The sequence below is a fragment of the Portunus trituberculatus genome, chromosome 41, assembly GCF_017591435.1.
Source record: "Portunus trituberculatus isolate SZX2019 chromosome 41, ASM1759143v1, whole genome shotgun sequence".
NCBI classification, from domain to species: Eukaryota; Metazoa; Arthropoda; class Malacostraca; order Decapoda; family Portunidae; genus Portunus; species Portunus trituberculatus.
Window position 1 is genome coordinate 28,970,728 of NC_059295.1, and position 14,951 is coordinate 28,985,678.

A 14,951-nucleotide genomic window follows, 5' to 3' on the forward strand; every position below is an offset into this window, starting at 1 on the left:
ATATATATATATATATATATATATATATATATATATATATATATATATATATATATATATATATATATATATATATATATATATATATATATATATATATATATATATATATATATATATATATATATATATATATATATATATATATATATATATATATATATATATATATATATATATATATATATATATATATATATATATATATATATATATATATATATATATATATATATATATATAAGCATCTGATTTTCAGCTGGCTATGGCTCGTTTCAAGTGATGACGTGCGCCTTAATACAGAAAATTTGATATGAACAGTGTCAGAGTGAGGGTTAGCATCCTCAGATTTTATGGTGGTAATATCAGGAGGTTTGAGGGGAGGACTATGAGATAGTGGGGCCTGTGATGCAGGACGAGGTTTCTCACAGAACAGGATATTCAGGTTTGTAGTGTAGGGACATAGTCGGGGTTGGTAAAATGCAAAAAATTAAGCTGAGCGTGGTCGTGGACGAGACGATATGAGAATTCGAGTCGCTGTGTCAGCCTTGCATGCTTACTTATCTAAGATGTGTGGGTGGAGGGGAGTTGTGGGTGTGAGAATCGTGTGCGTGGTTGTGTGACGTAACCCTCCAAAGTTCACTATCTCACCCTCCCTCCCCCTTCAGACCTCTGTTCCTACTCCGGTGCCCCATCACTCCCTAACGAGTCTCCGCAACTGCCCCACTCGATGATTCATTCTCATAATCCAGATACCATTGTTGATGCACATCGGCTGCGGCTCTTTGCACCCCACGCACAGACTGTGCCACAAATACGACCGCTGTCTACGTACAGGGGGGTTAGTTTTTTGTTTAACAGATTGACTGGGTGTTATAATAATTCTTTCCTCTGGCCAGTTTTCCTTGATTCGGAATTTTTCATTAACCCCTTGAGTACCTTGACGCATTTCCATATTCATTCTGATTTTTAAAAACTTCAGAAACTTATGTGAGTGATTAAAATAATGAAGACTGTGACCATTAATCTCCTGACCCCTATAAATCCTTCCTAATGTCAATAGGATGGTATGATCATACTCAAATCTCAAGGTAAAAATGTGTCTCAGTATTGACGGGGTTAAGTACGCCTGAATTAATGAACCGAGCGAGCCACCAACACAATGCGGCCTCAGTGTAGGACAGTGCTATAGGTGTACAGTAGATGAAGGATTTTCCTTAAGGTACGAGACATGAATCTGATTGTATTTTTCCCCTGACAGGTGGGGTCATCGGCGAGAACCCATGAGCTTCAGCTTCAGGCGGATAATGAGGGATTTCGCAGACTTTTTCAATCTGAGAAGAAGCAAAAAAATTGGAGAAAAGAACATCCACGATTCTTTGGGGAGAAACAAGAGGAAGAGAAAGCAACAGCTTCAGCAGCAGCTGCTGCTTCAACAACAGCAACGGCAGCAGCAGGGACAACAACAACAACAAGAACAGCAGCAGGAACAACAGTATGACCAGCAGCATTTACAGCAGCAGCAGCAGCAGCAGCAGCAGCAGCAACAAAAACAACATAACAAAAATAATGAAGAAGAGATTGATGTAAATTTATCCCTGGAAATATCAGACGAATCCAACAGCTCTCACAATGACGCAGATGATTCAGTATTTTCAGGGGACGATGATACATACTCACTCCAAGGTGGCGAGTCACACGCAGACTCAGATGACAAGCGCAACGATGGCGATGATGACGGGCTATCGGGTTGTTTCCACGTATCCCGAAGGCACTCTAAGACTCTTCCTTCTATTGTTGTAGAAGATGAACTACGCTTCAACCCAAGTCGAGGCCCAGTTGGGAGCAGGCACAGGAGCGAGTCTCATGTTTTGACGAGCCAGACTCGTTCGTCTACTAATGACTTGTTCACCTCTCATGAACGAGGTCCAGAAATCACCTTCGATGAGACAGCCAAGGACACAAGTGGCGGGAGGGGATGGAACTACTTTCGGCGCCCCAAGAAGACGACATTCACTGTCAAATACACCAAGGTCTATGGAGAGTCTGATGGCGCCTACAGAAACGACTCCACTCCTCGGGGCCTGGTCTTTGTGTGCAACTTTTCAAAATTTAAGAATGATTTTTACAGTGACAGAGTGGGATCAGAGAAAGACTTTGACAACATGATTAACCTCTTTCAGCAGTTGGGTTACGATCCCTTCCATCGTCGCCGCCGTTACTGCGTGTCAGGTTACATCACTAAAAAGACGTTCATGGAGAAACTGGGCCTCTTCGCGAGGGAACTAAAACATAAAGTGTTGTGTTCATGTGTGGTGATTCTGATGAGTCACGGCACAGGCCCCAAGACTTTCGTCACTTCCGACAATCAGGAAGTGGATCTGCTTGATGTTTACAAGATATTCGACAACATTAACTGCCCCTTCCTGCAGGGCAAGCCAAAGATATTCATTCTACAATTCTGCCGTAGCCGAGAAATTACTTCAGGAAGGGAAAAAACACTTCCTGAACAGATGCAACTTAACAATGAGCAAATGGAAAGAATAGTTAAAGAACAAGTCAGCGAGTTCATGCGAAAGTATATTAGAAAACTTTCTTTCAGTACTTTTGTCGCACAAGGCGTAGACAAAAACCAACTGTTTGTCCAAATTGAGGAAAAAAGCAGACAAGCGTCGCTGGCTTCCCTGTCTTCGGGCAAGGTAGATCAGGAGCAGACAGAAGAAGGAAGACAAATAAGCGGCAGCACTCTTCCCGGTCACTACGAGACCGATACTAACCGAATCCTCACCATGCCTCAGGTAGGCTTCCAGCGGTACTCGGATATGTACTCCATCTTCTCTACATCCCCAGGAGAACTGTCGCACCGCCATCCAGAGAAAGGCTCGCTTCTCATTCAGGCGATCTGCCACGTGTTTGCTGAGTACGCTTACCAGAACGAGATCGACACATTGGTGCGACGCGTCTCCACCTACATGACCAAGACGCTGCAGAAGGACGACCCCATCACAGTGCCTCGCCAGACCTGCGAGAGAACCAACAATGGCCTTGACAAGCTCTTTTACTTCAACCCATACGAAATGGTTCAGGATCGCCAGTTTACAATTTGAGCAACCCACGCATTATGATATTTCGAGCAAGGACAAACACAAGAGACACTTTTATATATATATATATATATATATATATATATATATATATATATATATATATATATATATATATATATATATATATATATATATATAATGATGAAAAGCGTTGTATGAAATATGTCTCATCAGAAATCTCGCCACTATATTGTAGTTCACATGTCACAAGATAAATCCTCGAAACTACTGCGTGCGTGGCGCCTCTGCTTCTTAAAGGCGAAGAGAAGAAATTAAATGTCCCTCCAGCCAGGCAGACGAAGTGGCGTTGAATACTACTACTACTACTGCTGCTGCTGCTGCTGGCTGATTGGCCACTCTACTGCTGCTGCTGGTGACTGACTGGTCACTCTACTGATGCTGCTGGTGACTGACTGACCAATCTACTGATGCTGTTTGTGACTGATTGGCCACTCTACTGCTGTTGCTACTGCTTACTGGTCATTCTACTGCTGCTGCTGCTGGTGACTGATTGGCCTCTAAACTACTGTTGCTGCTGGTGACTGACTGGCCACTCTACTGTTGCTGCTGGTGACTAACTGGCCACTCTACTGTTGCTGCTGGTGACTGACTGGCCATTCTACTGCTGCTGCTGGTGACTAATTGGCCACTCTACTGCTGCTGCTGGTGACTGACTGGCCATTCTACTACTTCTGGTACTGGTGACTGACCGGCCACTCTACTGCAGCTTAGCGACATGCTGCTTAGCGTTCAACCTTCTGTTGCCTCTACATAGCCACACTGGAGATACCCCACTTAATGGTCATACTACAATTTTCTTCCTGAAAACACTGGTGCTAATGGATTTTTTTTTTTATTTATACCGTGTTGGCTTTTCACGGTAATTTATGGGCTAAAGGGGATCCTTTTTGGGGTATCTCCTATCTCAAAGCCCACCCGCTAGGAAACCGTTGCCCCGAGTAAGGAAGCCCAACCTACACTCGGACCGTGAACAGGATTTGAACCCGTGCGCTTGGAGATTCCTCGGACCACAAAGCACGCATGGTTCCACTACCACGGCGGATAGTTACACCATTACTGTCCCCTTGGATGGAACCAATGGTCCTTCTACTGATGGTGAAAATACAGCTCCTCCTGGATGGCCACACTACAGTTACCCTACCGGATGGTTGAAATACAACTGAATCTGAATGGCAACACCACATCTCCACTACTGAATGACTACACTGCTTGATACCCACTCTCCTGTTGGTTACCCACCCCATTGTTCTTTTTACTGTGTGAGGCCAGTTGCATGATCACCATTATAAAGACAGGCTTCATTCATTGAGGAGGATAACATGGGAAGGGTGTGACAGACTGGAGGATGAAACATTGTTGAGGAGAGCAGAGGAATGGCGCGCATGGCTGAAGGAAGTGGGCTGTTCTATGGGGTATTGAAAGATATCATTAAGAGTTAGTTTATTATGGGGAATATACATCCCCTAAAACCCTTCTAGGGAGCACATCCCCCTAAATCCTTCTAGGGAACACTTGCCTTAAACCATTCTAGGAAACACGTTCTCTACACACACTCCGAGGGAAACACTTCTACGACACACTCTCCTCCCGCATTCCAAAAACACTGATATAAGAAATATCTACACTTGAGGATCGTCGCCGTGGAAAGTATTGCGTTGGTGGAGGAGAGGGCAGGGCTGTGTTCTGGGGGAGGGAGAGAGAGTACACAGGGACACAAGAGCATAACGTGAAAAGGCGAGGCGGGATGGGGCAAAACAGCGGGGAACGCATGGACGAGCATTCGAGATCTCTAGTCCGCATATAGTGTGTGGAAAGAGAAAATATGGCGCTGAAGCCTGTGGTAGTGGGGCCATTCAATAAATAGCGTTGTACTGCTGTCCGTTACTCGAAGACGATGAGTTAGTTTAGTTTCCTGCACTTCATATCGAACTAATAATCAGGTAACAGTTCCGTAGCAAGGAAGAAACACTTGAAGTCCTAAATTGCTAGCTTTCGACACGGTCTGCTCTGCCTAGTAACTTAAATCACTCCACTGCGCCTAATGTTTTCTGGCTAGTCAAATAAGTACTACACATAACTTTGACGTCATGTAGCTGCCAATTATTTAGTCATGACAGTCAATGATATGCAGATGTGATGGATGAGTGATTATGATTTTTACCAAAAAATTAAGAAAATATCAATCTTATCTTAAACTCTGTAAAGATATCCAGAATATAACTAACGATGTGTTACTAATAGGATAAAATCTTCGAACTGCAAAGAAATATAAATTGAAAGGTTTTGTAAGAAGTTTGGTATCAGCTCAGAGGATTAAGAATGGAGAAAACGATATAATAAGAGTGAGCGTGGAGTGTTAGTGTACTACAAGGACACAGGAATATGTGGCAAGTTGGTTTTGAAGTCCCTGTATAAAACAATCCCTATTTCCATCTATCTTCCTCATCCATAAATTTGTCTAATCTTTGAAAGCTCCCTGTAGATTCAGCACTACCAGCCTGACTACTGAGTCTATTCCAGCCATCCATTATTCTATTCTAAAATCCAGTTTCAGTCCTGCTGTTTCTTTATTTTTTTATCTCACAACTGAAGCTATTTCTTTCGCATTTATCCTACTGTTTCTTCCTAACTCGTGCTTATGTATCACTTTATCAACATTAACACACTCATTTCTTATCATATTCTAGTATTTTTTTTCCCAGCCCTCTTTCAGATCTAACATTATCAAACTGGAATTTATTTCTTCTTGTCCTGTCCTATTAAACCTGACCCCACCACAGGCTGCGGCGCCCATTGCTCTCACCCACACATATACAAATAAATATCATATAGCCCAGACGTATATTTACACATACACGGGGAGATAATATGTACACACCCACGCACAGACGGATACGAATATAGGGCCGGGGAAAGGCAGGGAGGTAAACTCTGTTGGGTTCGAAGCTCCACGTGATTGATTGACTTACGATGTACATGGACTGACAATTATTATTTATTTCATTACTTTTATCATTACTGTTATTGGTATCATCATTATTTAGTTTATTTTTATTTTTATATGTAAATCTTGAGCAGAACAAAGACTTCGCAACTTTCTATCACAGCACGCACGTTCTTCCTCACACACACACAGGCACACACACACATACACACCTACGTCTACTATAACATTTAACTATATACTTTAAATGCTCTGATAGTTTTATAAATCTTCACTATTTAACACCAACAGGATGAATGTACATTATTGTTATTATTATTATTACTATTATTATTGTTATTATTATTGATATTATTAATACCGGGCAGGTGGGTGAGAGGGGCAGCTGAGGACTGGAGGAGGAGGGAGGAGGTGGAGGCGAGGGTTAAGGTGTTTGGGGGAGAGGGAAAGGAGGTGGAATGTATTAGAGTAGTTAGTCGTCACCACTTTACAAACGACAATTCACGTGGTTAAATACTCGTATTGTAGTTACGTAGTTTGGAAAAGGGCTGGGAGAGAGGACTGACTGGGTAGGGCGAGGTGGGGCAGGAGGGAGAGAAATGGAGGCTGGCTAAACTGCCGTTATCACCACAACCACAATTACCATAACTGCCTCCACCATAGCGACTACCAATACCACCCCTATATACTACCATCGCCACTGCAGATACCACCACTTTCAGCACCGGTTTCCCTGTCACGCCTTGTCAGGCATACTCACGCCCTTTACTGCCTGATTGCTACGGACTCTTCCTCTTCAGCCTCTCAAGTCCCGTCTCTGCGTCTCCGCCCGCGTGGTGGCCAAGCCGGCGGTGGCGAGGGCGGGAGCTGATGAGTACCGCATCTCTCTCTGAATATTGTATCCACCCGGCGGAATGATCTTGTTTGCCGTTTCTTACCGAGTCCACTAGTCCTGTGCTCTTCCCGGCAACACATCACTGTCGCAATTGGAGCACGACACATACATACATACATACACACACACACACACACACACACACACACACACACACACACACACACACACTTTTTTTTTTTGGTCTTCATCAGTGTGGCAGTGAGAGAACTATGCGGATCGAGCAACTACATTGGCTAGTATTGTCTGCGTTGTTTTTATTCTTGTAGTTGGATATCTCTCTCTCTATTCTTCTTCTCTTGCCCCTCCCTCGCGCCCTTCCCGCTCGGCTGCCATTAGGGTGTGAAGGGACGTGGGGGAAGGCGCTGCCCCTCCCAGGTTCCCTCACGTGGCATGGGGAGCGCCTGTAGTCCGGGCGGCGTGGTGGCGGCTCCTCTGTGAACGCCTCACCATACGCGACATTTCCTCTCAGGGTTCATGGCGCTCCCCAACGGACAGCTGTAGGCTTCACTGAACTCTTCGGAATTTGACAACGTTCCAATCACCCTAAGGAGAAAGGTGTCTATGAGTGGCAATACATTTTAGCTTCAGGTACACGTACTACATACACAATGCGACATTCACATACTTTTTTTCCATTTGGCATGAACATTAAAGCTTTCTTATATCTTCACTACACCTTATGGCTTTCATCTGTGCTGTGTAATATGATTAATAAACTGCGTTACAAAGCATCGCTGCCTTAATTTTGCAGTAAGCCCTGGGACTAATGACTGAGTTGTGGTGGTTGTAATTGGTAGTAATTCAACAATATCATTGTTAATGGTCGCGGTAGCGGAAAGTAGCTGCTGCTGCTGCTGCCACCACTAATGTTACTACTGCTATTATTACTACACTAATTTCTCAATAATAGCAACAAAATAGAGATAAGGTGAAAATAGTATTAGTATTAGTATTAGCATTAGTATTAGTAGTATTAGTATTAGTAGTAGTAGTAGTAAAAGTGGTAGTAGTAGTAGTAAAAGTGGTAGTAGTAGTAGTAATGGTAGTGGTAGTGAGGGTACTAAAAGTAGCAATGGTGGTGTTGGTAGTAGTAGTGGTGGTGGTAGTAGTGGTGGTGGTGGTGGTAGTAGTAGGTGGTAGTAGGTGGTGGTAGTAGTAGTAGTAGTAGTAGTAGTAGTAGTAGTAGTAGCAGCAGCAGCAGCAGCAGCAGCAGCAGCAGCAGCAGCAGCAGCAGCAGCAGCAGCAGCTGCAAAAGTAGCAGCAGCAGCAACAGCAGCAGCATCAGCTGCAGTAGTATATACCCCCACCACCACCAACACCGCCACCACAAGAACGTGCATCAGTACAATCTAATCATATCCAAAAAGGCTTCACTCTCTCACCGCAGCTATTTTCAAAAGCCACAGAGGTGCTAAGCCGGATTCGCAAGACTGTTTCTCCTATTAATAATAGACAAAACTAATTATTCTATCACTAAAACCATAAAAAAATTCTTAAAAACTGGAGTGTAATTTTAACTATACGGAGGCTTTTAAAGGAAGTGGGGATGGTAAACTGCATGAGGGTGTTTCAGAATATGGCCACTGACGTCGAGGAGTGACGGACCTGAATCTATTGGGGGAGTGTTGGCCGCTGCGAATCTTGGTCAGCATCGCCTCGGGGCTGTTGATCTCACACCAGATCTGCCCGAAGTTAAGGAAGAAGAGCTGGTCGTGGGTGAGGTTGACGAAGGGCAGAGTTACCGTCTCCTCGTTGTTCTTCCTCCAGTTCTGATATGCCTGTGGAGCAGAGGAAGAGTGAGGTGGTGGTGGTGGTGGTGGTGGTGGTGGTGGTGGTGGTGATCGTGTAAAGGGTGGTGGTGATACGCTATGGTGATGAATTATGGGATGATTAAAGGTAATAGTGAAGTGAATGGTGACGATTCTTTTCTAGTGATGAATTGTGATGGTGGTGAGTGGTGAATGGTGAGTGGTGGTAGTGGCAGTAGTGGCAGTACTGTGTAGTGATGAATGAGGTAAAGCAGCGTTACCCTTCCTTGGAAATGATATAACAGTTTCTTGATAGTGTGATGAAGGTATCAAACTCTACTGACCATATACCAACGTTACATATTGGGATGATTAAATACGCACAGTAGTTAAAGATTAAAAAAAAAAAAAAAAAAAAACACGAAGTTACAGTTGCGATATGAAGCAATTTTGAGTACAGAAGTTATTGGATGGAATTGGCTTTAATCTCTCTCTCTCTCTCTCTCTCTCTCTCTCTCTCTCTCTCTCTCTCTCTCTCTCTCTCTCTCTGTACCTGATAGGAGATCTTGATGCCAGCGTTATCAGCGATGTTCTCTCCCAAGGTGTTCACAGGGTTGATCTTGAGCCCTACCTCGTCCACCTCGTACTCCCCGTATTGGTCTGTGGGTAGTGAACAGGCAAGGGAAAGAGTGAGTGGAACAGACGCAGAAGCAAAAAAAAAAAAAAAAAAGTGAATGAAACAGACGAAGACGATTTCGATTACAGACGGAGGAACGTCTTTGTATTTCAAGTGATCAGTGGCAGTGGTGAACAGTGATGATGCCTAGTAGCGATAAATTAAGATCGTTCAGAAGTGTTAGTGGTGGAGTAGAGTGGTGAAATACACGCTGAGATACATTTACTAGAACAGCATCCTGCATTACACAACTTGCACAGACTCTCTTATGTAGCAACGTTAGAAAGTTTCATGAGAAAAGTAAAGGAATTGGTGAGTGGCGAAAACAACAATTTGAATGTATTAGACGTCTTATAAGTCATTACAGCATCATTGGAAAGATAAAAGAAGAAAGACAAAGAAAAACAAGGGTGACAGGTGGGGGTGATCAAGTGTGTTGAAAAGAAATAGAGGAAGTGAGAACGTTGAAGGGAATGAAATAATACTAACAACAGTGAACTTTGAAAGAGTCTGAAGGGACGTCCCGGAGACAGGGAGGGAATGGATGGAAGTAGAAGACCGGGAATGCTGGCAATACAGGAGAAATAATAAAAAGGTAAATTGTATAAATAAGAGGAAAGATGATGTTTGAAGGGAAGCAAGGTATATAATAATGTTGATGCTTGTTGACAAATTCGATTTTCAGTTAGAAAGTCGTACAAGAGCGACGTTGAAGAAGGTTTAGTGGTTTTGGGAGGAAAAAGAAAAGAAGAAAGGCACAGAAGACGGCAAAAAAAAAAAAAACCTGCAGGAAAAAGAAAAAAAAAGCTCATACTGTTTCGAGGGACTGACAATAGATCAAACACTTTTTAAACCAATATAATGAAGGAAAATATTGCAGAACAAGATAGAATGTCTCGTGGTGGTGATTAAGGAACAGTGATACAAAAGAAAGAACTTCTAGAATAGGTTGTACAATTTTCTTCGCAAGTATATCGTCTGGAGATGCTGCATAACAAGAGAAAATGTTCCAGGGTAATGAATAAGCAACGGTGCAGCAAATAGACAGAGTTTCCGTTACCTAGCATGCAGGAGGCGCGCTGGTAGAACTGAGACACGTCACTCGGGGTCCACCACTGTTGAAGGTTGCCGTTCTTGTCAAACTGGCGGCCGCGGTCATCGAAACCGTGTGTTATCTCGTGCCCGATGACCACCCCGATGCCGCCATAGTTGAGGGAGCGCGGGAAGGCTGGGTGGTAGAATGGTGGCTGCAAGATGCCCGCTGGAAACACTGAGAGGAGGTGAAGACGTGTTAGTGAAATGGGAATGGTGGAAAATTAGAAAGGAATGAATTGTTAGTCTTGACATCAGGGCAGAGATTATTATATTGTAAATAGGGAGCAAAACTTTTAAAGGCAAGTATTCATTAGCCTCTTATCTAATTCACCTATTTGTTTGTTTTTAGCGTTGCTACGAAGACGGGATTCTAGTAAAGTTTGTTATGACTAAACTCATCATTCCTGCAATTCCGGAAACATTATGAAGAACAAACACGTAATTCATGTAATTCACGAAAGTTATCAAGAACAAACGAATGTTGTCTCTACATCTTCGTATCTAAATTTAGCTTCCGCGTTTTAGCTAGCATTACTTTCACCAGAGACTCACCAATCATGTTCTTGGATCTGCTGTAGTAGGCGTTGACGACTGCGGGGGAGGTGACCCAGGCTGTGCGGTTCACGGGCACGGACAGTAGGTCATGGTTGGTGCGAGCGTGGAACTGCAACATCTTGAGCACGTTCTCGAAATGCGTCTCCCGGTTGAAGCTCAGCTGGAAGGGAAGATGATCGACTCAAGAGTGTGGGAGGGAAGGTACTCGTACAAGCAGAAAGGTGCAAGATAAAGGAGGAATGGCGAGAGAAAAATGTTATTCAACACTATGACTGCCATTTGGTGCACGTTTCCCTAAGAAACAACCACTTATAGATGTTTATAAAAACTTCACACATTGCCTTTGGTGTTCCTAACTGTTTCGTGTCGCAGTGAAAGGGTTAAGGAAGTGATAGGCAGGAGTGAAGAAAGTCAATTTAATAGAGTTGGAAGGAGGGTAGAAAGCAATGGGCGTAAGCTGAGGGCGAGGGAGAAAAGAAAAAAGAGAGAGAAAGATGTTATTTACGTGATTGAAAGGCGGAGTGTTGGCGTCCGGGAGAAAATAGTAGAAAAAAAAAAGAATTATGGGTAGAAAAGAAGAATTGGAAAAGACAGAGGCAAGGTAAGGCACGAAAACTTAAGGTCAGGGTGGAAGAGAAAAAGGAGAGAGACGAAAGGATTGGAAAAGGTGACAATCTGAGAGAAAGGAAGGAAAGGCGCCGAACATAGCAAATACAGGAGAACAGGAAGGGAGGACTATAGTTAAGAGCACTGGAGGGAAAAAAAAGGCAGAAGGCAAACTAAGAGAGTGTGAGGAAGAAATGTGGAGGAAAGTGAAGCAAGTTAAGGGCAGGTGAGACTTAAATGTTGCGTGAAAAGTAAAAAAAGACGAGATAAGGATAAGGAGTGAAAAAAATGGAAAAGATGAGACGAGGAAGCAAGCAAAAGAGAAAGAAAAGTGAATGAGAGAGAGAGAGAGAGAGAGAGAGAGAGAGAGAGAGAGAGAGAGAGAGAGAGAGAGAGAGAGAGAGAGAGAGAGAGAGAGAGAGAGAGAGAGAGAGAGAGAGAGCTTTAAACGGAGACATGCTAAAGACAAGAAAAGCAGAACGTAAACCCAGACGAGGGAAAGATAAGAACGGCATGTACTGTACTTCTGAGGAAACGAGAAACGGAGATTAGGGCATGAGAGATAATATAGAAAGAGAGAGAGAGAGAGAGAGAGAGAGAGAGAGAGAGAGAGAGATATGGGGGGGAGAAGAAGTGTGCAAGAAAGGAAGGCAGGGGCGGAAGATAACAGCGTGAGGTTGTGGATGCTGAGGTGCTGGAGGTGGTGGATGAAGGGGCTGGTGTGAATGAAGGAAGCGAGTGACAAATGGTTAGGGAAGATGGAAGAAATAGCAAAGGAGAAAGCGGATATTAGGGCGGTAGTGAGGCTTTGTGGAAGGGGGAGGAGGAGGAGGAAGGCACACAGTACGATGGAGCGCGATAGAGAGAGACAGAAGGAGAGCAACACTGACATACATAAAGAAAAAAAAGAAAAAGGAAAAGAAAAAAAGAGAAACTTGTACCCTGCTTCGAACCAAATCACAGCACTGCTTCACCACAGATTCGAATTCAGACAAATGAAGCTACTGACAGAGGAGAAGGAGGAGGAGGAGGAGGAGGAGGAGGGAGGACAGAGGGAACTTTTCAGCTTTTTCCAGCAATAGATGGCGCTGCACAATGACCTCACGGCAGCAAACTCACGCCACCTCGCTATCTGTTACTGGATATGGACACATGCTCTGGCCGTTTCTCTATTCGAAGCTCATGTGAGTCAGTACCAGAATGGAGTTCGAAACAGGATGCGGAATGTTTAGCTTCTGCAGAGAGAGAGAGAGAGAGAGAGAGAGACTGGAGCTAATGAACCCCGGCTTGGATACCTCCTGAAAAAAAAAGTAGATTGAAAGATTTGATTAGTTGATGATAGTCTTTTTCCCTCCCTTCAGAATCTATGACTACGCGGTGAAAGATGTGCATGGGATTGTAGTGATTGTGGCGTAGCGAGGTGGTGGTGGTGGTTGTGGCGTAGTGAGGTGGTGGTAGTGGTGGTGGTGGTGCCGTAGCAAAGTGGTGGTGGTGGCGGTGGAGAGGAGGATGCAGTAAAAGTGATGGTATGGATCTAATAAGTAGTGTGGTTAATTGTATTAGTTGTACAGAATGAGTGTTTTAATGTTTTTTTTTTTTAATGTTCAAACTATCACTGGAATTGAGTATCCTGCATGGTTAGTGCCTACGATGCTTCTACTTCTTTCCCTTTGTTAGCTATCTCAGTTCGGTATCCTAGCTTTTCTAATCCGTTCAACGCAATTAAAGAATTCACTCCCTAATGAACATTTTGAGATAGAAACGCAGTAGTCCTTTCCCATAACTCGTAGGGTTGAACATTCTTAACACTGTGTGAAAGTATAAAAAAAATCATTTGATAACTCGGTCCTTTCTCCCTCCTACTACACATTTACTTCTCTAACCATGAAGTACTGAAATCCCCAAGAACACCACCTCTTACTCCGCTCCGCTCGTTACTGTAACTTCACTCAAGACCAAATTAGCGATAAATGCCAGAGTTGTCTCTCTTTTGCCTCCGAGCGAAGAGTAGCATGGAGTGAGGAAGAGTTTATGGTGTGCGTAGCGACGATGACGACGTCTCCCTTCAACGATTTGGCGTCCCTAATGGTGAGGAGAAAAGTTGGGAACTGTGGGTCTTTGTTCAAGTGTTTTACTCTGCGAGTTTTGGTGTGACAGAAGTGTGAGGCTGAGTGTGCTACATTGTGTTTTATATAAATGGAGAGCAAAAAAAAAAAAAACGTTGTCAAGGAGAAAGTAGGATGAGAAGAGGAAAGAGGAAAGTGATGGAGAGATACAATATAATTAAGGGCTAAAAACAAATATATTATGGAAGAGAAAACAAGGAGACAAAATAAAACAATAACGAAAAGAAAAAAATATTAAAGAGAAAGTGGGAAAGAGACAAAAATAGAACAGACTGTCAAAGGAAGGTGTGAAGTCCAAAGTAGTAGTATACGCTGTAGGTGTCTTTAAATCAGCGCTCCAACCATATCCGACCATAGCACACCCTGTTGTCATGTCTAAGTAGTCCTGCACCTCTAACTAATATCTTGTTATTAGAAGGATAAAAGAAAGTGAAGTGTGTGCATCACTTTCCAGCATTCCCTATAACTGATTTCAGCACCCGGGGGGAGTGCTAACACTCCAGGTTGGGAAACGCTGCTTTGAATATATCAATAGGAAATCTTCATGATCTGTGTACGGTAACCAGATTACTTTAATTTTACACTAACTCTACTTCACCTCTATGCATTTATCAATTAAACAACGAAGCATACTCAATGAACCCAATACAAACAACAATGTTGTCTCGATTAGGATGAATTACTCAGACCAACAAAAACATAATACCAACAAGTGCTAACACAAGTTACTCTCATACCTATACAGCTAAACCATCTTTTTTTTTTTTTCTTAATCGCTCCATTAATTTTCTTATCAAATTTTGCAGCAATTTCTCATAACCAGCATCCTTAGCTTAGGAAAGATAACTAACAATTCAATTTTCTTATTTTGTGTGTATAAGCAAATGTTAAGGTGTTCTGAATATTAACAAATGACAAAGGAAAGTGTTTACGGTGCAGCGTGGGTATAGGCGACAAAAAATAACGGGGAAGCCTCAGTAACCTTGGGATCGAGTAGGGACGATATATAGGCAGAATGAGACGAACCCAGGAGAGAGACAGGAAAGGCAAACCAGACGGGTTGCTTCTCTCGACTCAACATAACCCGGTTCCCGCGACCTTGGGGAAAGACCGGCCCGGCTAGAAATGGTGGTGGTGGTGGCGTTGCTGTTGATATTCGCTCAGGGCCAGCAAGG

The 14,951-nt window shown here is 43.2% G+C and overlaps 2 protein-coding genes across 2 annotated transcripts in view; one reads left to right on the forward strand and one right to left on the reverse strand.

The window, feature by feature from the left end:
• The window catches only part of LOC123516621, a 14,814-nt gene extending 7,113 nt beyond the window's left edge, over window positions 1–7,701 (forward strand). The window contains exon 3 of the mRNA XM_045276181.1: window positions 1,262–7,701. Coding sequence (XP_045132116.1) covers window positions 1,284–3,107 — 1,824 coding nt within the window. The 5' untranslated portion in view covers window positions 1,262–1,283 and the 3' untranslated portion in view covers window positions 3,108–7,701. The remainder of the gene's footprint in view (window positions 1–1,261) is intronic.
• Window positions 4,557–14,951, reverse strand: part of LOC123516620 — a 23,987-nt gene continuing 13,592 nt past the window's right edge. Inside the window, exons 11-15 of the mRNA XM_045276180.1 lie at window positions 11,042–11,204; window positions 10,455–10,664; window positions 9,272–9,378; window positions 8,576–8,748; window positions 4,557–7,513 (exon numbers count right to left, since the gene is read on the reverse strand). Of these exons, the coding sequence (XP_045132115.1) occupies window positions 7,414–7,513; window positions 8,576–8,748; window positions 9,272–9,378; window positions 10,455–10,664; window positions 11,042–11,204 (753 nt within the window). The 3' untranslated portion in view covers window positions 4,557–7,413. The remainder of the gene's footprint in view (window positions 7,514–8,575; window positions 8,749–9,271; window positions 9,379–10,454; window positions 10,665–11,041; window positions 11,205–14,951) is intronic.